Source organism: Rhinopithecus roxellana, chromosome 9 (assembly GCF_007565055.1).
Source record: "Rhinopithecus roxellana isolate Shanxi Qingling chromosome 9, ASM756505v1, whole genome shotgun sequence".
Taxonomy (NCBI): domain Eukaryota; kingdom Metazoa; phylum Chordata; class Mammalia; order Primates; family Cercopithecidae; genus Rhinopithecus; species Rhinopithecus roxellana.
The window spans coordinates 21,614,981-21,641,242 of record NC_044557.1 but is presented as its reverse complement, the minus strand read 5'-3'; the positions used below and the strand labels follow the sequence as shown (position 1 = coordinate 21,641,242).

At 45.8% G+C, this 26,262-nt stretch overlaps 1 protein-coding gene across 1 annotated transcript in view; it reads left to right on the top strand.

The window, feature by feature from the left end:
* MYOM2 (myomesin 2) overlaps positions 1-26,262 on the top strand; it is a 98,218-nt gene that overhangs the window by 48,196 nt on the left and 23,760 nt on the right. Inside the window, 11 exon segments of the mRNA XM_030937489.1 lie at positions 1,413-1,600; positions 4,331-4,442; positions 6,223-6,401; positions 7,995-8,109; positions 11,327-11,483; positions 11,576-11,682; positions 13,868-13,912; positions 14,479-14,615; positions 21,635-21,779; positions 21,892-21,951; positions 24,220-24,287. Of these exon segments, the coding sequence (XP_030793349.1) occupies positions 1,413-1,600; positions 4,331-4,442; positions 6,223-6,401; positions 7,995-8,109; positions 11,327-11,483; positions 11,576-11,682; positions 13,868-13,912; positions 14,479-14,615; positions 21,635-21,779; positions 21,892-21,951; positions 24,220-24,287 (1,313 nt within the window).

Sequence of the window (26,262 nt, the reverse complement as noted above, 5' to 3'; positions counted from 1 at the left end):
TAAATAGTGATGTTTGACAGTTTTTATTATTTTGATGCAACGAGACAATTGGGATCCTAAATCTCAGGGACCCTCCCTAGAACAGTTGGCTGTGTCAAGCTGTGCTGCAGCCTCGTGGCTTTGCTTTCTCATGAAATGCACCATGCCAAGTAAGTGCACATACTCAGAAACATTTTGAAACACAAATGCCACACACGACACACTTGGATTCACAGTATTATCTTCCCACTTCAGAGGGAACTGTGTTGCTCATTGATGATTTTTCATCTCTGACTAAATTTGCAACGTTTTCAGAAATTAAAATTTATCTTCTAATGAGATTGCTGTTGGATTTCCAAGGAATGTCAAATCTGGTAACACTTAGCTAGGTACAATAGCGCTGACTCTTTTGTTTTAAGATTAATCTCTCAATTTTTTCCATGAGGGACTTTCAAACATTCCCATTTTCTTTTTAAAGTCATTCCTACTAAAGGAAAACCCGTAATTTTTTTTTAGACTTAGAGTCTCGCTCTGTTGCTCAGGCTGGAGTGCAGTGGTGCAATCACAGCTCCCTGCAGCCTTGAGCTTTTGGGCTCCAGCAATCCTCATTCCTCAGCCTCCTGATGGGCTAGGACCACAGGGACGCACCACCAAGCCCAGCTAATTTTTTGATTTTTTGTACAGATGGAGTTTCACCATGTTGCCCAGGCTGATCTCAAACTTAGGAGCTCAAGCAGTCCTCCTGCCTCAGCCTCCCAAAGTGCTGGGACTACAGGCATGAGCCACCGCACCCGACCTGTTTTTATTCTACAATAAGAATCACTTAACTCTAGTCACCTGTGTCTCGGGTGACAGAGGATGGCCACATCGAGGTGACTCAGAGCTGGGCAAAGCAGACTCAGGCCCGGTCTGTTTCGAATGCCCTGCTCAAACAGGCAAACACAAATTCACACTCATTTGAAGGAACCTGAAGCTCCTGTAACTGTGTAGGAAATTAAAACAAACTGGAATCGTATCTGTCATCTCTGGCCACAGATGCTGAGTGGTTATTCCTTATGGTTGTAAAGGTGAAAGCTCCTTCTCCAAGCTTCTTTCACGGGGCAGGGAGGACAGGCCATCTTCTGCTGTGTCAAATGTTCACACCAGATTCAAACCGTTCATCACCCTTGTCCTATGGAAACCTTAGTAGATACACTTAGAAATAGCAATACATATACAGGAGATAAACTTTTGATTTATTTTTATACTCATCCCCTTTAAAAGGGTGTAAAGACCAAGGTGGTTAAATGTGGGTTAAGAGGGATCAGAGAGCACAGTGTTCAGGCCGTTCTCCAGGTTGCTTCCTCCTCCCTCCGCCACACTAGAGCTGGCTGCCCTGGGACAAAACCCCCAGCTGAGGTCCTCAGTAACTCCCTGGCTGTGCTTCCTTGCAGCCGTCCCGTCCCATCCTTATGGGATCACACTCCTCAACTGTGACGGCCACTCCATGACCCTCGGCTGGAAGGTTCCGAAATTCAGCGGTGGCTCGCCCATCCTGGGCTACTACCTGGACAAGCGTGAAGTTCACCATAAAAACTGGCACGAGGTCAATTCCTCACCCAGCAAACAGACAATCCTAACGGTCGGTTGGTTTTTATTTCTTTGTTTATTTTTGCCTGGGTGGTTCTTTACAGTTTTTGGGCAATGTTTCCGCGTTTGATGACATTAGATAATTTGATAGACACAAAAATGGATTAAAAAATAGTATCATGAAATCATGAAGTTTTGGAGCTAAAAAGATCCTAGGAATCATTTTCTTTTTGAGAAGCAGTGAAGAAGGGAGCTCAGTGGTGGAGTGGGTCTGACAATGAGTCCATGACCTCTGGTGTGACCAGCATCTGGTCCCAGTACCGTGGTAATGTTCCTTGCCCCAGACTCTGAGGCCTTGAGGGCAGGGATGGAGTCTCATGTGTGAGTCTGAGGGGAGAGTCGTGCTGGATGTCTGTTTAGGAAGAGTGATGTTGGCTCTCTGCTTGTCACCCACCACTTCCCTGAGACATTCTTGTATGTCAAGCCTCCAAGAGAGTCCCTTGCCGTGGTGCCCGTGGTGCTCAGGTGCAGAGTGTGGCAAGGACATCAACTCGGAGCTCAGAGATCTGGGGTCAGATCCAGACATACCCTTGGTAGCCATTGTCCTGTTTCCCTGTCTGGCCCTTGACCCCTCATCTGAGCATGGATGAACGGCCCTCATCTCACACGGCAGCTCCCATCCCGACCCTGGGGAGCCACAGACCCCTGGGGATTCACTTACACTCCAACAGGAGGGCTTTCCTTTGTGGAGGGGGTAAGGCCTTAGAAGATCTAATCTTTGTCTACTAGAAAAGTCTGCCTTATAAATATATCTCTTTATATTTTCAATGTTTTATACACATATTATGATATGTAGGCAACTTCCCAGTTTGTTGTGACATGACTGATATTTTGCCCACGTTCAACCTCTGTTCTGACCCCTTACAATGTCTAAATGTTCTCAACTTAAAAATTGTTTTATTTTCAATTGACAAATAATAATTGTATGTATAAATGGGGTACAATGTGATATTTTAATATATGTTTACATTATGGAATGATTAAATAAAGCTATTAACTTCTCCATTGCCTCCCAGTACTTATAATTTTTTTGTGGTGAGAACATTTAAAATCTATTTATTTATGCATTTATTTATTTTTTGAGACAGAATCTCACTCTGTCACCCAGGCTGGAATGCAGTGGCATGATCTTGGCTCACTATAACCTTCACCTCCCGGGTTCCAGCAATTCTCCTGCCTCGGCCTCCCGAGTAGCTGGGATTATAGATGCGTGCCACCACGTCTAGCTAATTTTTGTATTATTTTAGTAGAGACAGGGTTTCACCATGTTGCCCAGGTTGGTCTGGAGCTCCTGACCTCAGGTGATCTGCCCGCCTTGGCCTCCCAAAGTGCAGGGATTACAGGCATGAGCCACCATGCCCAGCCTAAAATCTATTTAAAAAATTTTTTGGCCGGGTGCGGTGGCTCAAGCCTGTAATCCCAGCACTTTGGGAGGCCGAGGCGGGCGGATCACGAGGTCAGGAGATCGAGACCATCCTGGCTAACACGGTGAAACCCCGTCTCTACTAAAAAAAATACAAAAAACTAGCCGGGCGAGGTGGCGGGCGCCTGTAGTCCCAGCTACTCGGGAGGCTGAGGCAGGAGAACGGCGTAAACCCTGGGAGGCGGAGCTTGCAGTGAGCTGAGATCCGGCCACTGCACTCCAGTCTGGTCGACAGAGCGAGACTCTGCCTCAAAAAAAAAAAAAAAAAAATTTTTTTTGAAATGTGTCTACAACACATTATTATGGGCTAAATCATCCCCAAGCTGTGCAGGAAGCACCAGGACTCGCCCCTCCTGTTCCTGCTGGAACTTTGTCCCTCTGTCCAGCGGCCCCCGCAGCCGGCACCTGCCCTTCAGCTCTCTGTCTTTGTGAGTGCTGCTGTTTCAGATTCCACATCTGAGCGCGATCGCACAGTGTCTCTCCTTTTGTCCTGGGGTCATCTCGCTCAGCACAACAGTTCTTTACTCGGTACGAGATTCCCGATAAAAGCACCTGCTTACTTTCTGAATGCTTCACAGCTCATCCAGTGAGGAGGATGAAGGCCGTCACCGTGGACCGAAGCCATTTATCCTCAGATATCTTACTTTGGAAGCTATTTTTCGAGACAGTGTTTACCCAGATAGTGTTTTTGTCCCACTAGCCCTGTGGAGTCGAGGCTTGTAGTGTTGGCCAAAGGCCTCCCTCGTGCTTTGTCCCCCAGCCAGACAGTGTCCCTGAGAGCCTGGTGGGTGGCCCTGGACTGCAGCACCCCAGGGACCTGGGCAGCCCAGGGGCTCTTTTCCTGTAGAGTCTGAGTGTGGGGGACGTGGTGGGCTCTGTCTCCAGGGTGACCCCCCTTGGGTCCAGGGCAGGGCCTGCTCAGGGGACAGTACGTGGCCTGAGTGCCTGTCTCCTCCAGGCCTCTGCCCTTGCATTGGCCCTGGGTGACTGTCGCCTCTCTGTGCCTCAGTTTCCTTACCTGCCGCTGGGGTATCACCTGTCCCCGACCCCCGTAGGAGCCTGTGGGGATTGAGTGAGGGACGAGTGAGGGACACGTAAGGTTTCACCCGGCTGCTGCTTGTCGGGCTCCATCAAGGGCCTTCCTGAAATATTTGGTCCAATTTCCCGACACGGTTCCTTCCTCTCATATTTTATTTCACAAACCAGTTATAACAAATCCTCCCCCTCAGTGGACTGTAATGCATCCTTTATCTCATGTATTAATTTAAACAAAATCTGAATAGGTGGACGGCTTGACAGGAAGGCTCACTCTACGAGTTCAAAATTGCTGCCATCAACCTGGCTGGCATTGGGGAGCCCTCGGACCCCAGTGAGCACTTCAAGTGTGAGGCCTGGACCATGCCAGAGCCCGGTGAGTCGCTGCCCCCAGGACACCTGCCTTCTAGCACACAGGCTGGCTGGGAAGGGGCCTCTGTGGCTGTGGCTCAGGCCTCGCCAGCCTTCACGGCACGTCTGTTCCTCTGACACCCGCAGCCGCAGAGCCGCCGTGTGCCAGGTGCAGTGCAGGGCTGTGAATCAGGCAGACCCAGGATCTAGTTTGGGCTGTGCATGGTCCACAGGCCAGTGGTGAGGGCAGAGTAGGAGGCCCTGAGGGTGAGGTGGGAGGGAGCACAGGAGGATCCAGACTGTGGGGGAGGGACAGCTTCCCATGCATCCCTGACCTATGATAAGGATTTGACCCAGGTCGCCTACCCCAAAGGAGCAGGCAGAGAGGATCACAGGTGGAGGGGAAGGTGCGAGCCCGGGCCCCAGCTGGGAGGCACAACAGGGTTCTAATTCATGGGTTAGCTCCTGCTGTCCTGTCACGCCATTTGGGGATCTCATGGCTTCCAGTTCTAAAAGGCCAATTGTTGCAGATCTGCATTTATTTAGCTAGTACTCTACTGATTTTTTGTTCTGAGATGAGGTCTCTATGTTGCCCAGGCTGGTCTTGAACTCCTGGCCTCAAGCCATCTTCCTACCTCAGCCTCATGAATAGCCGGGATCACAGGTTCACGTCACCGTGCCCCGCTAACGTTTTCTCTCTGTTTTCACAAGTTCTCAAGTACCAGATGTTGATTTCTTTGTCTCTAACCTATCAGGAATCAAATGCAATGGATAATATGCTCATACTTTGACAAAGTAAATCCTGAAAGTTGAAGCTGAGAAAGATCAAAGTTCAGAATGTTTTCCGATGTTATGGCTGGAGTATACTGCCTTTTTCCTTTCAGTCAGCATCTTTTGACTTAGCAGATCAGCTGCTAAGAATCCAGATAAATAAGTCAATTAGAAAATTCCTTCCTTCCTTCCTTCCTTCCTTCCTTCCTTCCTTCCTTCCTTCCTTCCTTCCTTCCTTCCTTCCTTCCTTCCTTCCTTCCCTCCTTCCCTCCTTCCCTCCTTCCCTCCTTCCCTCCTTCCCTTCCTCCTTCCCTCCCTCCCTCCCATCTTCTTTCCTGCCTTCCTGCCTTTCTTGTTTTAATGAAATTAAATTTTGGACCTTAGAAAACGAGCAGAAGAAAAAGTTGTTCTAGTTTCCCGAGCCTTTTTTGAGGGTTGGTAGGAGACGGCCTCTCAAGGCTCAAGGCCGCAGTGAGACTGACTGAGGATGGGGCGGGGCTGCCTCTCCGTTCCCCTGCACCGCTTGGTGCTTGCCTGGACCTGGGCCTCTGCACCACACGCCCTCAGAGTTGCCGTGGGTGTTCGTAGAGGACAGGGCTGCAGCGATGTGCTTCTGGCCAGGTGGGCAGGCTCCCTAAGTGACTCTGACGGACAGGCATCCAGTCCCTTGGAGGGTAACTTGAGAACCCGTCCTTTTCTGCACACGGTTCCTCTCTGTGATAGCATCTGCTGGTCCCGACAATGCAGCATGGACTTCTGAATGATTCTACGTAGATCCACAATGGCCCCAATGCCCAAAGAGGGGGTAGCAGGAGCATTAGGCTGGGCCCTCCTCCCCGACCCCCGATATCATGCTGAGCACCCTCCTTAACCCGCTCTCCAAGAGAGGCTGATAAACATCAGATGGGGAACAGATACGGATGGTCCTGGTGGGGGGCGTCCCGGAGGAGCAGTAGGTCCCCGGGGCTGGGTCGGGCGGTGGGTGTGCTGGGCTGGCTATGCACACAGAAACAAGGTGGCATCTGACTTTGCAGGTCCTGCCTATGACTTGACGTTCTGTGAGGTCAGGGATACGTCCTTGGTCATGCTGTGGAAGGCCCCCGTGTACTCTGGCAGCAGCCCTGTTTCTGGATATTTTGTGGACTTCAGGGAGGTGGATGCTGGAGAGTGGATCACTGTCAATCAGACGACAACAGCCAACCGTTATTTAAAGGTGAGTCTTGGCCAGCTGTGGTGGCTCATGCCTGCAATCCCAGCACTTTGGGAGGCAGAGGCGGGCCAGTCACTTGAGGTCAGGAGTTCAAAACCAGCCTGGCCAACATAGAGAAGCCCCGTCTCTACTAAAAATACAAAAAAAATTAGCCAGGCATGGCACCATGGCAGGCGTCTGTAATCCCAGCTACTCGGGGAGCTGAGGCAGGAGAAACGCTTGAACCTGGGAGGCAGAGGTTGAAGTGAGCTGAGATTGAGCCTCTGCACTCCAGCCTGGGTGACAGAACGAGACTGTGTCTCAAAAACAAAACAAAACAAACAACAAAAAATAAAGGTAAGTCTTTTGTCTTGGAGTTTCCCTGTGTGTGAAAGTGCTGTCGATCTCTGTGCAAGCCAGCACGGAGCCCCATGGTGAACCTGTTCCGAGGACAGGGGCGTGGCTGCAGAGGGTGCAGCCGCCATGCGCATCGTGGGTCCCAGCAGATGGGGAGAAGCGCCCTGAGGACGCAGAGCCCTCCTTCCATTCACACCAACATGCTGTTCGCTCCTGGGGAGCTGCGCAGACATGCCTGTGTTCTTCCACATTGCAGTCTAATAGCTGTTAATTGTCTGTTCATGGGCTACATCTGTGTGCTTTCCACAGGGATGATGCATTTTGTATTATGTCCTTCCACTTCATGCCCTGCCCTGAATTTACTTAATTCATGTGATCGCTAAAGTCCATTTGATAAACATCACACACAGATATACACACAGTTTTCATACATGGAGCAAAACTATAATGTGGCACTTCCGCCAGCCTCTCTTTCTCCAAATGTTTCGGTTTTCAGCACTTGCGGTTCCTCAGTAACTGGGTCAGGTGTAAGGACTGAGCCCCAGGAGGCCTACATGCTCCAGCTGAGTTGCCAACTGCCTTAACCCAGAGGTTTTCTTCTCTGGGTGCTGGGCCCTGTGGTGGGGCGGGCCTGCGTCCTTCCCTAAAGCACAGTCACGTCTGGGTCCGGTGCCCGAGCACAGGCTGAGAGGGCCTTCCACAGGTGACACCTTCTGGAAACCCTTTGACTACAGGAAACAGCCAGTTTCTTTAGAATGAATGAATCAGCTTCTAGGAAATCAGCTACATAAATCAACTAGAAGCTTAGTAAATATATATTGATGTTTATCCAAGCAGGTTTTAATAGGAATAACCCAGGTATGTACAAGGAGAGATGGATTTAATTTTGATGTCCCAATGATGATTTTACACAGTTAAATGTCACACTTAAAATTGTATTAGTTCCATAGAATTGTGTTAAACATAAACACCAGATTATAAACTAGTCAGTATGATTTTACTTCTGCTTTAAAATATGCAGAGATAAAAAAATGAAAGAGGTTCTATCAGATTGGTAGCAAATGTGTTTATTCCTCCAAAGTCAAATTCTGCACCACTGTGAATCTCCTCTTCCCTCCTTTTCTAGCTCATTAAGTATCGTTTTTCCAACTGGAAAAATAAGCTATTTTTGAAAAGGTCTATTCATAATACAATCTGAAAAACTCCAAAGTCATCTTTATTTTACCTCCACACATCTGGTGTTTCCTCTGTTGTTTCAAGGTCTGTGACCTGCAGCAAGGTAAGACTTATGTCTTCAGGGTCCGGGCAGTCAATGCAAACGGCGTGGGAAAGCCCTCGGACATGTCAGAGCCCGTGCTGGTAGAGGCGAGACCAGGTAAGGCTTTGCTGTCAGTCATTCAAAACAACAAAAATTACAGAACAGCAATGATTTGGGGGGACAGTGTGCATGTATTATGGATGTATGGATGGGTGTGTGGATAAATGAGTGGGAGAGTGTGCATGTATTATGTGTGCATGTATGTATGGGTGTGTGGATAAATATATGGGAGATGTGCATGGATTATATGTTTTTGTATGGGTGTATGAATAAATGAGCGGGAGAGTATGCACGTATTATGTGTGGATGTGTGGATGGGTGTATGCATAAATGAGAGAGAGTGTGCATGTACTGTGTATGTATGTATGGATGGATGTGTGGATAAATGAATGGAAGAGTGTGCATGTATTATGTGTTTATGTATGGATGTGTAGATAAATTAATGGGAGAGTGTACATGTATTATGCATGCATGAATGGGATGGGTATGTGGATAAATTTATGGGAGAGTGCATGTATTATGTATACTTGTATAGATGGGTGTATAGATAAATGAATGGGAGAGTGTGCATATATTATGTGTATATATGGATGGGTATATGGATAAATAAGTGGGAGAGTATGCATGTGTTATATGTACATGTGTATGTATGGAGGGGTATATGGATAAATGAGTGGGAAAGTGTGCATGTATTATGTGTACATGTGTATGTATGGATGGGTATATGGATAAATGAATGGGAGAGTATGCATGTGTTATGTGTACATGTGTATGTATGGTATATGGATAAATAAGTGGGAGAGTATGCATGTGTTATATGTACATGTGTATGTATGGAGGGGTATATGGATAAATGAATGGGAGAGTGTGCATGTATTATGTGTACATGTGTATGTATGGATGGGTATATGGATAGATAGATGGGAGAGGATGCATATGTTATGTGTGCATGTATGGATGGGTGTACGGATAAATGAATGGATGTCTTGTCGTTATTTTAAAAAGATTTGGATGGGCAAATGAAGTATGCACTTCAATCTCTGCCTGTGCATTAATGGCCTGGATTAGAAGGAGAGCACGTTGGGTCATCTTCATGGTTGGCAGCGGTTGTTCTTGGAATGATCAAACCATGTGCAGGAAGGAAGGCATTTAAAAAATATTACTGCTGGATTTTTATCAGAAAATTTTAAAGCTGTTGGTAATTTTCTTGGTTTCAATGAATAAAACTTCCCTGGAGTCAACCTTAAAAGGGTGAATACTTCTGAAGGCAGGACACATATTCACAGGATACACAGTGTATTTTGTGTTGCTGTAACAGAACACTGAGGCTGGGTAATTTGTTTTTAAAAGTTTATTTGGCTCATGATTCTGGAGGCAGGAAGTCTAAGAAGCACAGCGCCAGGATCTGTAGTGGTGGCTCCGGCGGCTCCGGTGAGGGCCTCCCGCTGCCCCACAACACGGCAGAGAACTGGGTGTGTGTGGAAATGGACCCAGCACGGGAGGCAGCCTTGCTTTATAACATTTACTCTCATTGGAACTAGTCCACTCCAGTTTAACTAACCAACATCTGTAGTTATTAGCAAGAATCTACCCAGTCTTTCCCGAAAGACATGAGTCTATCTCAACAACCTCATCACCTCTTTTAGAAAGATTTTTATTATTCTATTATTGATTGATTGATTGATTGATTTTTGAGACAGAGTCTCACACTGTCACCCAGGCTGGAGTGCAGTGGTGCGATCTCAGCTCACTGCAAGCTCCGCCTCCCGGGTTCACGCCATTCTCCTGCCTCAGCCTCCCGAGTAGCTGGGACTACAGGTGCCCACCACCATGCCCGGCTAATTTTTTGTATTTTTAGCAGAGACGGGGTTTCACCGTGGTAACCAGAATGGTCTCGATCTCCTGACCTCGTGATCTGCCCGCCTCGGCCTCCCAAAGTGCTGGGATTACAGGCGTGAGCCACAGCGCCCAGCCTTCTATTTTTTATAGAGACAGGGTCTCACTATGTTGCCCAGGCTGGTCTTGAACTCCTGAGCTCAAGCGATCCACTAACCTCAGCCTCCCAAACTGCTGGGATTATAGGCATGAGCTGCTGCCCCCAGTCATTAATCACCTCTTAAAGGCCCCACCTCCCAACACCATTGCACTGGCTTTTACATTTCAACATGAGTTTTGAGGGGATAAACCACATCCAAACCACAGCCAAGAGTGTGACCTGAGTGTCAGGAAGCAGTGCAGCCTCAGACTGTGAAGATCCTGATGGCTGTCTGTGGTGGCCTCTGGTTGCTTCATCTCACCCTGCCACCTGTCTTTCCTTGCATCTGTGTCTTCTTCATAACCCGAGAGCATTGACACTTCATGGCCTCAGTTCCACTCACCAGCAGAGGCTGAGATGTGTATTGTCCAATTCCTACTTCCTAAGAGGTAGATTCTGCCTTGCACATGGCTAGATGTTCACCTGGGTCAAAAAGAAGCAAATAAACCACAAACAATCCCCACTCCCAAACAAGACAAGGCAAGGCCCCTTGCAGAAGGCAGAGCTGTGTGAAGGGGGAGCTCCGTGGTGGGCACATGGCTGCTGGGCTTCTCCTGAGGGTCAGAGGAGGAGATTCCAGAGAGAACAGGATCTTCAGGGCCTGGAGAGGCAGCCCTGATAGGTTTTCTGCGGTAGTATGAGATGCAGAGAAGGAAGTGGGCAGAAATGTGATAAATTAAAAAAATCAGCAACAACAAAACAACCAAGCCCCTCCAGGTCCTCCCTAAAGTGTTTTCTGTCTTATGACTCTCTGATCAGCCCTAGGTCATTAAATGCAACGGATGATTTGGTGTGAGATGAGGTCTCTGCTTTGGCTAACCTCTGTGTATTAGTCCATTCTCACGCTGCTATGAAGAAATATCGGAGACTGGGTGCTTTATAAAGAAAAGAGGTTTAATTGACTCACAGTTCCTCATGGCTGGGGAGTCCTCAGGAAGCTTACAGTCATGGCAGAAGGTACCTCTTCACATTGCGGGAGGACGGAGTGAGTGCCAGCAGGGGAAATGCCAGGTGCTTCTAAAACCGTCAGATCTTGTGAGACTCACTCACTATCATGAGGACAGCATGGGGGAACCACCCCCATGATCCAATCACCTCACTCCCTTGACACTTGGGGATTACAATTCAAGATGAGATTTGGGTGTGGACACAGAGCCAAACCATATCACCCTCTCCCAAAAAAAGAGTTGAAAGAACGCCATGTCCCTGAGCCGCTCACCTCACGCTCTTCTTACGCAGGCACCAAGGAAATCAGTGCTGGTGTCGACGAGCAAGGCAACATCTACCTGGCCTTCGACTGCCAGGAAATGACAGACGCATCTCAGTTCACCTGGTGTAAATCCTATGAGGAGATTGCAGATGATGAGAGGTTTAAAATCGAAACCGTGGGGGATCAGTAAGTCAGGCCTGGAAGTTGGATATTGGAAACTTTTAGAAGTTCCTGCCAACAGAAATGATCGACATTCACCTACTCTTCTTCCTTTTTAGCTCCAAGCTGTATTTAAAGAATCCGGATAAGGAGGATTTAGGGACTTACTCTGTGTCTGTAAGTGATACAGATGGAGTGTCCTCCAGTTTTGTTCTGGACCCAGAAGGTAATATTTATATGGCAGAACCTTGCCTGTTTTGGTTTTATCACACTTTTAAAGATTGATGCCAACATAGAAAAGACTTACTTGCTTAGAAAAAAGATGTATGTTTGCAGGAGGCTGGCAGTGGGGGCTATGTATGTAAGCCAAAACTTACTTTAGAAATTAAACAAACTCTAAAGTTTATACTGTTTCCACCAATAGTCTCTGGTCCTGATATATTGCTTGTACAGCCTTCAACTTGTACTTTTAAAGTTGAATCTTAGCCACATTTTAATAGTTTGGTATGCAGAGGGTAACATATTAGCTAAGAAATCCATGAAATTAATGAGACCTACTGATGGAAGAGTCTTCCCTTCCTTCCAACACTGAGAAATCTGGATGATCAAAGAAAAATTTTTTTATGCGTGTGAAATAATTTTTAACTGCCATAGTGAAAACCTGCTGTTCTCTTACAAATGGAAGACAGCAGAGAGAAATGAGAAAAGTCTATTTAGTAATCAAGGGGAAAAATAACAGTTTTCTTAGGTAGGTTCACAGATCTGAGTTCACCAGGCACACAGTCTCAGGCAGGCAGGGCTGATTTTTTTTAACTGTCTGGTATCACGTGTATTTGTGTGGCCCCTCATCTACCTCACTCACAGGGCAGCGTCAGCCTTAGACATTTTAAAATGAAGGGGCAGTGATGCAGCGTGACCTTGTAGGGCTGGATGGTATCCTCAGATCTCTGGGTTTCTTTGGGTCTTTAAGGCATGTGAGTTTCCAAAAGTTTTCTATTAAAATGGTCTCCACGGATGGCATAAATGATCTCCAGGGATGCCCTACGATTGACAAGCAGATCCTTTAGTTAGCAATCACTGTCCTGGTTGATATCATGCAGAGGCTGTGATCTGAGAACATCTGACCCAGGATGGGTGCTGTGGGCTGGGCAGGAGGATGGGCAGGGACCCATGGAGGGCGCAGCCAGAATCATACTCCCAGCTTGTCGAGTGTGCAGGTCTGGCTCAATGTTGGTTAAATTCGGGAAAACTCATGCATATTTAACAAGACACAGCCGGACAAATGAGGAGGCCGCATTGTCTTGCCTTTCTGGGGTCCTCAGTTCACCGCTCACAGGCAGGGCGGGGAAGGACCCAAAATCTACTTGCATGCTTTTAAAGCAGCCTCTGCTGGCCCTGCCTCCAGGGTCAGCACAGTTCTGTACCTTCAAGACATCCTGAAGGAATTCTGAAAAGCTATGCATTCCTCTGTACCATTTCAAAGTTTCCATCTTAATTTTAAATATTTTAAATATTTGCAAAAGATAAAATTTCCACCTCTCTTATATTGTATATAGACTTCAAATATATTTGAGGCAAAACTTTGCAGTTGAAGATTTAGCTCATTCCATGTATGGAAATTCCTACCAGAAGATTTAACTGGGAAAGCCTGTCCTCCCTGTCAAACCTGCTGCCAATGTGAATTTACTTTTGGTCAGAAAAATCTGACTTCATTTTTCTATTTTGCAAAGACATGTTCTTGAAGGCCTTGGAGACCACCATCTTGTTTCTGATTCTAATTTTAGGAAGGAAGGAGTAAACATGAAGTGGCTTAGAGCCTCAGATTTTCTTATCTTGCTCTTGGGACTTTCTCAGGAATGCAGTGTATTTTGTTTATTTATTTTTTATTTTTTTGGTTTATTTCTTCCTTCCTTCCTTTTTTTAAATTCACGGTAATAAGCTATAGTGATGAAATGAGTGGTATGTATACTTTTCTTCAATGAGATTGAAGAAGGAAATCTTGAGAGGGGAAGGAAAGTCACAGGCCACAAGCATGTTCTCAGCCGGTCCAATCAATTTTGGGAAAGAGCTCACATTAAGTGCAAGCAACTGGAAAAGGCTCCCTTTAACCTTTTGTCTTCCAAGTCTTCCTATATTCCAGGGATAGACCTGCCCCTGCCCCCAATTCCTTCATCCCCATGACTGTACCCTGCCTTGTCCTCACCTGCCCCTGTACTAGGTGGGTTCTTAAAATGGTGAAGTTTTGGTAAAGCTATCCTCTACGTCCCTCAGACTTGTAGTTTACATTTCTTTCATGTCCTCCAATTAAATCCTGGGGGTTTCCAATCTTGCTCGTGTGTAGCCTGGCTGATGTCTACAAACCTCTCAATGTGCAGGTCCAAATCAATTGAAATACTTTTTCTTTGTTTTAGAGCTCGAACGTTTGATGGCATTGAGCAATGAAATAAAGAACCCCAGTAAGTAAGCCTCCAGCCCTGCACCTCTGCTTGTAGCCGCTGGCTGGAGAGCCGTGTTCATTAATGCATGAGCTCTTGGAGGAACAGCTTTGGGGAAAGGATGGCCTCATTTCCTGATCCCAGCTTACAGGATTGAAACCTATTGATTTAAAACAAATATTAGCTTATATTATAGCTTGTTGAAACTTGGCATTGCGTACAGAGTGATTTGAATTTTGGGTTTAGTATAGCTGTTCCTAATCCAAGTGAAATCCAAGATTTCATCTCCTATCAAGTGAAATCTTCTGTTATTGAATTGCATTAAATATAGAAATAATCCAGGCATCTTTACTCATCGAACATGTCCGGAAAGCTAACTGAGAACTCATGTGGTATGAGGCTTTAGAGGCAACAACAGGCTAACTCAAGTTTTATGTTTTATTTTTGGCTTCCATAATCGAATACTCCAGGGTTTCACATTCTCAAAAAATTTAATAACTAGGATTGATATTTCCCTACAATTTTCAGCTATTCTTCCTCACAAGGATTTATGCATTATTGACTTGCGATTTCTTTTCTTCCTGTAGCAATTCCTCTGAAATCAGAATTAGCTTATGAGATTTTTGATAAGGGGCAGGTTCGCTTCTGGCTCCAGGCTGAGCACTTATCACCAGACGCCAGCTACCGATTTATTATTAACGACAGAGAAGTCTCTGACAGCGAGGTGAGTTCCTGTGTGAGTGATCTCTGTCTTTGCAGGGAGCCTGCCTTTGTTGTGGTAGGTCAGTTACTGAGTGTCAACACTCTGTCTGTTTCCATCCCTTTTTGAGCCTTAAAGGTTGGGGCGTGGGAGGTTGACAAGATGAATGGAGATGGTTGATTCTTACAATGTTCAAAGGTTTGGTCTGGGTTACAGGAGACATCAGGAGTCTTTAAAATCTGAGCCCGTTGGAATTAAAAATGACTTTGAGCTTGTTTTTGTGAAAAAGGTTCAGGTTAGGTGGGGAAAATATCCTTGATGAATCAGTTCACTTATTCTTGATAGTGGTTTTGAAGGTATCTATTTTTTGCTCCATTGTGAGAAAGGCCTCCCTGCATTCTACCCCCGCCAACAGCTTCCCATGGAAGGCATCCCTGGGGAATAAGTTTCTGCAGCTTCCCTACTTGTTTTGGGCAGTAATCTTGGTGTGGCAGACTGATCTGACAGTGTGGCTGTTGAGCGCAATGTTCTGGCCAGGCACGGCGGCTCTCACTTGTAATCTCGGCACTTTGGGAGGCCAAGGTGGGAGGATTGCTTGATCCCAGGAATTCAAGACCAGCCTGGGCAACATAAAGAGATCCTATCTCTACAAAAAAATTAAGAAATTAGTTGGGCATGGTGATGCTTGCCTGTAGTCCCAGCTACTTAGGAGGCTGATGTGGGAGGATCACTGAAGCCTGGGAGGTCCGAGCTGCAGTGAGTTATGATTGAACTACTGCACTCTAGCCTGGGTGACAGCAAGGCTCTGTCTCAAAAACAACAACAACAAAAGGCACATGTTATGTCATGGTCCAGACACCACCTGGTTCTGCTTTTGGTTGTATAAAATGAGTCTTAACAATTATGATAGGTACTCCTTATTTGTCCCAAGAATATTTGAGAAGCCATTGGTTGTGTTTCGATAAATGTCCTCTTTTCTAAGTACAGCATGCCTGGGACCCAGTTAAAGGACAGCCCTATTTCTTGGGGACTTTATTGTTCAGTGGTGACTTGGGGCTCTCTCAGAGGCCCCATCTTTACTGCTTCTGCCTTTTTCCCTTAGTGCCCAGTGTAGAGTGTGTTTGGCAACCTTAGATGCCTACTAAGTCCTCAGTGTTGATTGGTTTGTTCATTACACAAGTTTTAGGGGAACCGTGGGATGCAGGAGCCTCTCACTCTCCCAGGCAGCCCACCTACTATATTTCTAAGCTGGACCCCTCATTGTAGTCCAGCCTTTGTGTCTGATGGGCATTTAGCAGGACTCAGTTAGATGAATGTTGATCAGACAGAAGTCTTGCATGGACAAGGATCATAGAATTTTCTTCTTCAGTCAATCTTTTCCATGAGAATCATGACACACTTTAAGACTCACTCCTACATGGGAGAGTCGGCTAGAAAGTAGAAAACATCTAGTTTCTTTTGGGCTGCAAAAAAGCCAATGATATAACTATTGCCTATGGGAGACTTAGTTTCTGATCCAGGTAATTGGAGAAATCTTCTTTGAGCAGAGACCATGCCATGAAATGAAATGGAATTTAGGGGAAGTGCACTTTATTTGTGGGATATCTTTTGATGAACATTTCCTACCTGCTGTATAGAGCTTCCTTTCAGGATGGGTGGCCTGGCTCCATGGCTAATCTTTTGGAATATATTTTACTTCTTCAATTAACCATCCATAGGTGCCTTTTACATTTGAAGATTGATGCTATTTTGTGGAAGCCATATGAAAGCCTGTATTTATGACACTGGTAAAATCATTGAACTTCATCTTGCTGCGTAATGGCATTAGCAAGAAGCCTAATTATTTTCTAAAACCTACCAAGACATTGCAGCACAGCAGCTAAGAAAATGGAGAAAGCTGCTATATTACTAAGAATCTAGTTGATGAGAATCATACCTTTTTCTTACTCAGAGCCAGTTAGAGTAAGTTCCTATCATTAAATCTCTACTCATAGATGTTCGAAGTGAGGATAATGTCGTACAAATAAGGACAGTGCATTTGTCTGATCAACCTGAAGTTTACTTTTGATATTTGAAAGTAAATACTCCACACTGTAAAGAAACCCGAGGTCCATGGGACAGTGTGTCCACTGTAATCACAGGTCCCTCTCCTGCTCATGGCACCTCCAAGAGTGACATCAGTCTCCAGGGATGGCGGCAAAGTTGTTGTGCTTCCTGCAATTGAGCCATTCCTTTTTTTTGTTTTTGTTTTTTTTTGAGACGGAGTCTTGCTCTGTCACCCAGGCTGCAGTGCAGTGGTGCGATCTCCACTCACTGCAAGCTCCGCTTCCTGGGTTCACGCCATTCTCCTGCCTCCCGAGTAGCTGAGACTACAGGCGCCCGCCACCGTGCCCGGCTAATTTTTTTTTTTAATGTATTTTTAGTAGAGACGGGGTTTCACCATGTTAGCCAGGATGGTCTCAATCTCCTGACCTCGTGATCCACCCGTCTCAGCCTCCCAAAGTGCTGGGATTACAGGCATGAGCCACCGCGCCCAGCTGAGCCATTTCTTTTCTTTCTTTTTTTTTTTTTTTTTGAGACGGAGTCTCACGCTGTCACCCAGGCTGGAGTGGTGGCGCGATATCCACTCACTGCAAGCTCCGCCTCCTGGGTTTACGCCATTCTCCTGCCTCAGCCTCCCGAGTAGCTGGGACTACAGGCGCCCGCCACCGCGCCCGGCTAGTTTTTTTTTGTATTTTTTTAGTAGAGACGGGGTTTCACCGTGTTAGCCAGGATGGTCTCGATCTCCTGACCTCGTGATCCACCCGTCTCGGCCTCCCAAAGTGCTGGGATTACAGGCTTGAGCCACCGCACCCGGCCGCCATTTCTTAAAATAATCTCCCTCCCTCAAAAACAGTCTGAGGTCATGCCTTCCCATCCATTTCTGTCTCTTTCTATCATTTTAGGTGTACCAATTTCCTGTGCCAGTTTTCTGTTTAGAAAAAGTCTCAGTGATCTTACACAGTATACATTGTGTGGTCTACATCTCTGATATAATACTGGAATTTCTAATTGTGAAGGTGATTTTTGTGTTTATGGGAAATCAAAACCTGGGGTAGGAGTGGAGCAGACTTTATTCACGTAAACCCTGAAAGTCAGATTCAATGAAGCAACAATTGCAGCATCCCTGGGAGCTGTTGGGAGCCTGGGCGGTCCTCTTCCTTTCCCAGTGGATGGCAGCACCTATCCTGTACGTCACCTGGTGAATATCCGCTTGGCCAACGCACCAGCAGGGACATTCAGATGTGAAGCTGCCCTTACAGAGACTGTCATGGGTCAAAGAAATACACCTTCAAGGAGAGGAGGACAGAGAAGAAAGATAGAACCCAGGTTCTATTAAAACAGTGCAGTAAACACTCTCAGGATTCAGAGAAGGCAGAGAGTTGAAGAGGCTGAAGTAGTCAGGAAGGATTTCAAGGGTAGAGGGTTATTGAAATGGGTGTCAAGGAGGTAGAAATCGGGGGTCAAGGGGTGGGGGTTGGGGATGGGAGGGAGAGAATGATACATTCCAAGCCGCTCAAGTGCACAGGGAGCCAGGAATGATCAGGGAATAGGGACACAGGGAAGTGGAGGGGTGGGCTCAACGGAGGGGGCTGTTTGCCTGAGTGATCTTAGGAAGTATTGTTGGGAATGGAATGGGTCAGAAGATACAGGCTTTGAATGTCAGGCAGAAGAACTTAGAAACAATGCTGAAGAAAATGAACAGAGAGAGAAACTGAACCAAGTGGCTAGTTTGCTAATATTCCTCTTCTAAAGCCTCTCTGGTGGCACTGGCATTTGCAATATCAAAACAGAAATGTAAACTCAGAAAGAACATTGTGAAAACAAATGCATGTGATTTATCAGAAGGAGGTTGCTGATTTTCTGGCTAAACTTACGTTGTCACCTGCAGATAGAAATTCTCTAGTATTGCTGCTATGGCAAGGGTTGTAAGAGGAGTGTGGTTCTAAGGGCTGACAGAGTCTCCTTTGCTGCCACATTTGCTGAGCGCCACAGACTATTAGTGTTTTGTTTTGCTCATGAGGCTCCAAGAGCCTCTCTGGATCCTGGGTAAGATAATTATTCAGGCTGCAAAGCCTTTGCCCCAATTCCAGCTGGGATCAATCCAAAGGTAGATGAAGAGCTGCAGAAAATATTGACAGCAGCTGAGACTGCCGTATTGCTAATTCTGGGCATGAGGACGCCGAGGCCGGGCGTCCAGACTCCCGTGATTCTACGGTGGCATGGCTGGGGCGAGTCCCACATTGGACATTGGATGTCCTGAACGCCGTTCTGCCCTGCATTACTGCTGCATTTAGGACGAGTCACACACTGGGATGTGGTCCTTCTACTGTCAAGACCCTGCTCAATGTCAGACATTGTATCATCCAGGTGGAGTACAATGCAATCCACTAGCAGCCATAAAACCTTTCAGTATCTTAGCGCATCCCAAACGCTGAGCGAGCAGAGGCATGGGAAGGTGAGCTGGGAGCAGGCGATGGCCTTGGGAGGCCTCTACCCCAGATGCTGCCTGGGTTGGGGCTTCTGTGCCCAAGGTGTGGCTGCACCAGGGCAGGGAGGTCAAAGAGGGTGGTGCAGGGGGTTAGCTGTTGAAGGAAGGGAGGTGACAGGTGCAGCCAGGGATGGAGGAAGGACCGGCTGCGGCAGGTTTGTAGTTTCAGCCAATGACTGATCTGGTGGGGAAGGTCTCAGTTGATCAAGAAGGCTTCCTGGGTCTGCACTGGGAAGGACGCTCTGGTCCTGACCACGTCCGTGGGCTCTCACCTAGAAGGATAGTTATCTTCTAAAATTGTTCAGTGTCACTCAGTAGTGTCAGACACCACAGCCACCTCAACACCACGGATGGCAGGATGAGTTAAGCCCCCTCCAGCTGACTTTCTCATCAGAACCTCGACGGATGTGTGTTTTGTGTTTCTTACTGCCAGGCATGATGCTAGGCACGGCGTGAGGCTGCAGGGATGAGTAAGGCTGTGCCTGCTCTCAGGGGCTCAATGTCTAGCGAGACAGACGGCAGGAGGATAGGTAGGCCGGGGAGGGTGCTCCCGAGGGCAGGGTGCTGCTGGGGGAGGGGAGGCACAGCTGTGGAAACCCCAGAAAACACCAAGCCTCACCCCGAGACATCAGGGAAGTCTCCCTTGGAGCCAGTCACAAGGGCTGCATTCGGGTGAGGTGGCCACGGCAAGGATGGGCAGAAGCTGCTGCACGGTTGCAGAGAGGCCTGTGAGCTCAGAACTGTGGGGCATGGCCCTCGGGGAACTCCAAGGCATGAAATGTATCCCTACATTCATCCCCAAAGCAGCAGAGAGGCAGGTAGTCCAGGCTTCTGTGGACTGTTCCTGTCATACAGTAAAACCTAGAAATCATGAAGCGATGCAGTTTAATGTTCTCAGAGCAACCAACAGCCTCCCCTCCCAATCTTTCTCCCATCTTAGCAATAAGACAGCTGCACTGCAGGCAGGAAGGGAGAACTGTGTGGGCAAATGTTTGTAGTTTGGTCGTATGCACTATATATGACAAAATTTCTTTTTTCCCCCTTTTTCTGAGACAGAGTCTCACTCTGTTGCCCAGGCTGGAGTGCAGTGGCGTGATCTCAGCTCACTGCAACCTCTGCCTCCTGAGTTCAAGCGATTCTCATGCCTCAGCCTTCTGAGTAGCTGGGATTACAGGCATGTGCCACCATGCCTGGCTAATTCTTGTATTTTTAGTAGAGATGGGGTTTCACTATGTTGGCCAGGCTGGTCTGGAACTCCTGACCTCAGGTGATCTGCCCGCCTTGGCCTCCCAAAGTGCTGGGATTATAGGTGTGAGCCACTGCACCCAGCCCAACAAAATTTCTTTTTATTTTTTTGAGACAGGGTCTTTCTCTGTCGCCCAAACGATCCTCCTGCCCCAGCCTCCTCTGTAGCTGGGACCACAGGGATGTGACATTTATATAGTGTTACAAAGGAAAACTTGTTTTCAGAATTACAAAGAAGAGATGGTTGAATATATTAAGAACATATATTGGCAAAGACCAATACCATATGAAATTGGTTTGAAACAGTTCTAAAAATTACACAGACTGATTGATGTTTTGAAAGGTTCCATTAGAATTAGAGTTATTTAAGTGAAAAAGTGAAATTTAACTACTAATATTAATTTATAATAATTTTAATAATTATCAAGCACAAAAAGGTAAAAATATCAAACCCCCAAATAAGGAAACCAACAAAAAATAAAAAATAAAAATAAAACATAAAAAAGAGAAATAAGCATTAATACAGGTAGGGAAAATGGTTTTAGTGAAGTTAAAAATTTAATAAATAAACATCACAAAATCTGAGGGAAAAAAATGATCAGATTTGCTCAATGCATCTGTGTGTTAGAGAAACACTTGTTCTTCAACTTGTAGGATTACCTAAATAAAATGTGTTCATATATATCTGTGCATGTACTGTAGAATAAAGTGAAACATTTAAAAAATAAAAAATCAAAAGTGATTAAAAAAGTCAACACCTGTTGGAGGTCCATTTATCCTTTCCTCACCTGAAACCCCTGCATCCTAATGGACAGCAGCAGGTTGGGGCTTGTGGGTGCTGTGTCTCAGGAACTGAAGCTGACAGTGGCTGTGGAGATTGCCTGTTGCCACTATCCATGTGGGATTTTGTCATCAGCTGGTGATCGTTATAATTCATATCAATTGCATATCATTTTATTTTCTCCTGTGAATTTTATCTGCTTCACGTTAGTAACTCATTCTTGGGTAGGTGTGGAGTCTGCCTAGAAGGTACCTGGTTTGGACTCTCAGATCTCCTCACGCAGCCAGGCTTTGTCACTGAGTGACAGCTCATACCCACAAGTTTGATCCTTGTTCAGCGGGAGGTTTTCTTGATAAAATTTCATTTTGGTTTCTTCCTGTCATAATCCCTTAAGATCTCATGGCTGATGTAATTGTTAAATGCTGAGAGGGAAAACTAGGAGAGATTTCCTTGTATAATTCTCCATTTCCCTTGTTTTGCTTGCAGATACACAGAATTAAATGTGACAAAGCTACTGGCATTATTGAGATGGTGATGGATCGATTTACTATTGAAAATGAGGGGACCTACACTGTGCAGATTCATGATGGAAAAGCCAAAAGTCAGTCTTCTCTAGTCCTTATTGGAGATGGTATGCTATATTGAATATTTCCATATGTCCATAAAAGATAATTCAAATGAAATTCTTTTGGAGAGAAGCAAACATGTTTCATATGTATTTTTTTTTTAAATATTGAATTTAGCATTCAGGACTGTGCTGGAAGAGGCTGAGTTTCAAAGGAAAGAATTTCTCAGGAAACAAGGTGAGTCACTGACCTGCTCCCCTGCCCCCAGCATAAAGCAAAGACTTACGATTGGAGTATTTGTCAGAAGCAGATCCTACGTGATCCCAAGCGACCCTAAAGGCTGTTCTAAATGATTAAAGGTTAGGCCAGGCCAGGCATGGTGGCTTACGCTCGTAATCCCAGTACTTTGGGAGGCTGAGGTGGGAGGATTACCAGAGCCTGGGAGTTCAAAACCAGCCTGAGCAACACAAGCAGAACCTGTCTTAAAAAAAAAAAAAAAAAAAATCAAAAGAAGCTGGGCATGTTGGCGCATGCCTGTAGTCCTAGCTTGATTCCAAGGTGGAAGCTGGAGTGAGCTATGATCACGCCACTGCACTTCAGCCTGGGCAACAGGTGAGACCTTGTCTCAAAAAAAGAAAAAAAAAAAAAAAAAGAAAAGTTAGACCATTGCCATTTCTTAGCACTAGAAATGTGTATAGTTTTCTGTTCTTTGTCCTTTACATGTATTTTGCCTGCATTTTAAAAAATGCTTCTACCTTTAAAAGCCCCAGACTCGTCTGTTTAATGTTCACATTTCCCGTTATTATCTTAAGTCAAAGAAACCATCAGTCTAACCAGGATCTGTGGCTGACTTGCTGACTAACTACTCTCTTCTATACTGCTGCTGGGAGGTGGTTCTTCCGATACACTTATTTCTTTTAGGCGCCCCTTTGCATAAAACACTTTAAGAGCCCCATAAAGCATGCACCAGATAAACGCAGGCTTTCCACAATCTGCACCCACGGCTTAACCAGATCTCATTTCCCACCATGGGGACAACTTCCTGGATGGGCCGGACTGATTTCTTCACCTTGCCCCTTCTTGGGCATCCATGCCTGTCTCTGTGGTCTTGTCTCTCTTGAGGTCTTTCCAATCCCAAGTCCAAAGTGGGTCTTCCTATCTCCCTGTGGCCTCCCGCTGTGGCCTTCCCTGACTGTAGGGGCCCTGGCTGTTCCTTTTGCCGGCTCTGAGCCTTTGTGAGGGGCTGGATGTTACCCTGCACTCAGAGGACAGGCCGGCTCTTCCGTTGTTTGTCGAATTCCTAACATTTCTTATGTGGCTGAGCATCTCGTAGATACATGGGGCTTACCAACTGCATGGGAAAGGAACCCACTTTATAGCCATGAGTGATGAAGAAAGCGTGCCTCTAGCTTTAATGTCCAGACAGAATTCAGCATTTTTAATGAAAAAGAATAAAGAATGGAGGTGGAGGAGGCAGGGGCATCATTTGGCTTTGAAATGTAGAGAAGGCAGTAGAGGCTATTCCTATCAACAGGAAATTGTTCAGTCTACTTAAAATTGTGGGAGCTTTTAAATTTTCTGACGACAAACAATATGTTTTAACTAGATTGCTTTTACAAATACATGTTAACTAGATACAAAGGAAAATGAATACATTTTAGATTCTCAAACATACCCCAAGAGTTTATTCAAATAATATTTTTATATATGGGATTTCTATACTTCTTGAGAAAAATTAGAATATGAAGTATGAAACATAAAATCAAAACATTCATTTTTATTTTTCATTGTTTTTATTTCTAATAGTCACAAATATTTTATTTTCCTTATTTCTACATTATGAACATTTTTTGGCCAACTTTGTAGGATGTATTCATGTATATGAAAGAAGTCAACACATACTTTCCAAATCTGCTTTGTATTTTTGCATTGAATGGCAAAAGGGTATTAGTGTATGACTTATTCCTACATGTATTTTAAATAAAAATGATTAACATTTTAAAAAAACATACATAAACCCATCTTTGATTTTGAATGCTATCTAAAGAAAATGTGTTTTACACAATTGCTAGGTCAAACTGTTATTTCTTCATCTCATGTCTATGCTCTTATTTAAAGATATTTACCGTGTTGTCGAATGTTCGGTTAGACATACTTTGGGAAACAAAATATAATTATTTCAATAGTCTCCTTTCTAAAGAGCAATAGATATGAGATGTCAGTAAGGAGGAGCCATCAGATGGTGTGCTCCTACCAGGAAGCACAGATTCCAGTGGAGAATCAGTGTTAACATGTGTCGACATCCCAGGCCTGAAAACTATCTCAGTTTCATTCTGCACAGCTATTGTCTTCCACCAAAAATGCATTACATAAATATATATAATACATGCTTTTGTATTATATATACACACCATGCGTATATGTGTAGGTATATATATAATAGCTATATATTTATTTGTTTACTTCCTTTTTAAAAAGTTTTTTTTTCCTTTTTTTCCTCCTTAGGCCCTCATTTTGCTGAGCAATTGCACTGGGACGTCACAGAAGAATGTGAAGTTCGACTTGTTTGCAAGGTGAGAAACCTGGTTCTAACAGGGAAACACTAAGTCTCATTCTGGTTCCTATCAGATGGGCCTTTCAGGGAGCAGCTGTGGCCAAATCTGTGCTGCTGGTGATGAAACGTGTGGTGTCTGTGTAACTGCGGATGGGCAGAGTGGCTTTTGGGTCCTGTGGAGTTTTTATTACTTGGACTTTAGTGCTTGTCTTTTCTTCTTCATGAAAAGATTACAGTGTTATGGGATGCAATGGAAGGTTGGATTACAAAAATTTTACTTAAACTATTATTGAGTTTATGAGAAAGCGTGCCCTGGTGAAATACACCTGGAGGTGCTGCTCATACGAGTTCATCAGGAAAGAAAAGGCATGCTTTGGAGACAAGATGCTTTTTTCAGTTTCATTTAACAATGTAGTAATGAAATGTTTTATTACTAAATATAAAAATCTGCTTTTTAAGCAGCAAACCTTCAATTTAATAACTGCCTACTATTTGACTGTCTCAGGATGAGGGGATGGGGGGAAAAGATCAATAATGCATTATTTTTACCCCCAAACTAGTTTCTTATTGTCTACTGGATAAGAGAGAAAAGTAAACAGATAGTTTCAACAAAGAGATGATTCCTGAGCTGCGTGTGCCAAGGGGACTAAGAATTATGCAGGCCAGAGAGTGGGAAAAGATGGTTCCAGGAAGATCCAGCAGCAGGGAGGGACAGAGAAGCAGGGAGGGACAGAGAAGCAGGGAGGGACAGAGAAGCTGAACTATGCACTTAAAAATAAAAACAATGAAAAAAAAACCCAAGGCTGATGGGCAAGTGGGGCATTCTCCTGCAGGACCCAGAGGCTGGCCATGGTCTGAGAGGGTGCAGAGCACCTGAGGGCTGTTAGTGCAGTGACATGGGCTGCTTGTTGACAAGGAAGGCTGAAGGTGGCAGGGCTGGAGGACGATGCTTCAGCAGGCTGCTGAGAAAGGGTAACTCCAGCAGGACAGTTTCATATCCACAGAGAGAAGGAGATTTAGGATAAACATCCAGCAGTTAAAACCAGCAGGAGTTGGCAAGTAGCTGGGTGTGGGTGAGAGGGAAGGACCGAGTGGGTGTGATGTTACTTGAGATCAGCACTGTATGGGGAGGGCCAAGTTTTAGGGTTTTGAGAATACATTCAATTTCACAAAGATTTAGTTATATCCGTGGAATGGGCAATAAGGCATAACCAGCTCACAACGGGACATGTGAACCTGGCAGCAATGGGAAAGTCAACTGGAGCATGTGGATTCATGAGATATTGGGTGTGGATTCATGAGATATTGGGAATACTTGGCTGTGGACATGACACAAATCGGTCAAGCTGCCAAAGGACAGCCTTTAGAGACAGGAACATCACAGACAATTGGGGCATTCTGGAAAATTCAGATTGTCAGAGGAGAAGAGGAGAGCAGCTCTGGGATTATTGAGCAGAAACCCTCAGAGAGTTCAGAGGGAAAGCAAATGACTTGGTGGCTGCTGGCAGGGAGGGACTTCAGAGTGAAGCGCTGCATGGCCAGGTGAAGATGGGCAGCTGGAGGAAGTGCTGCGTGGCTGGGTGAGGAGGGGTGGCTGGAGGCAGCATGGCCTGGGTGCTATTGGCAAGGCGGGGTCTCTACGTGGTGGGCTGAGGAGATGAGAGACAAGGGAGAATGTGAGCAGGAGCCCGCTGCCCTCTGAGGTGCTCAGCGGGCCGTGAGGGAGAGAGGGGAGTCAGGGCGGCTTTGTCTTTCTCTCTTTCTGGATGGGGACACTCAATCCTATTTATAGGCAGAGGGGTCAGTAGAAGAGGAGTCACAGGTGAAGGAAAGGGAGGGCATGGGGATGCAGGAGGGGCAGTGCTGACCTGGAGGGTGATGAGACCAGGAGGTCAGCACAGCTGTGCAGGGGGCTGCTTGGCCCCCAGGGCAGCTCCCCGTGAAAGACAATGAGGGGGTGTGGGTGATGCCAAAAACCAGGGCAGAGCAAGCAG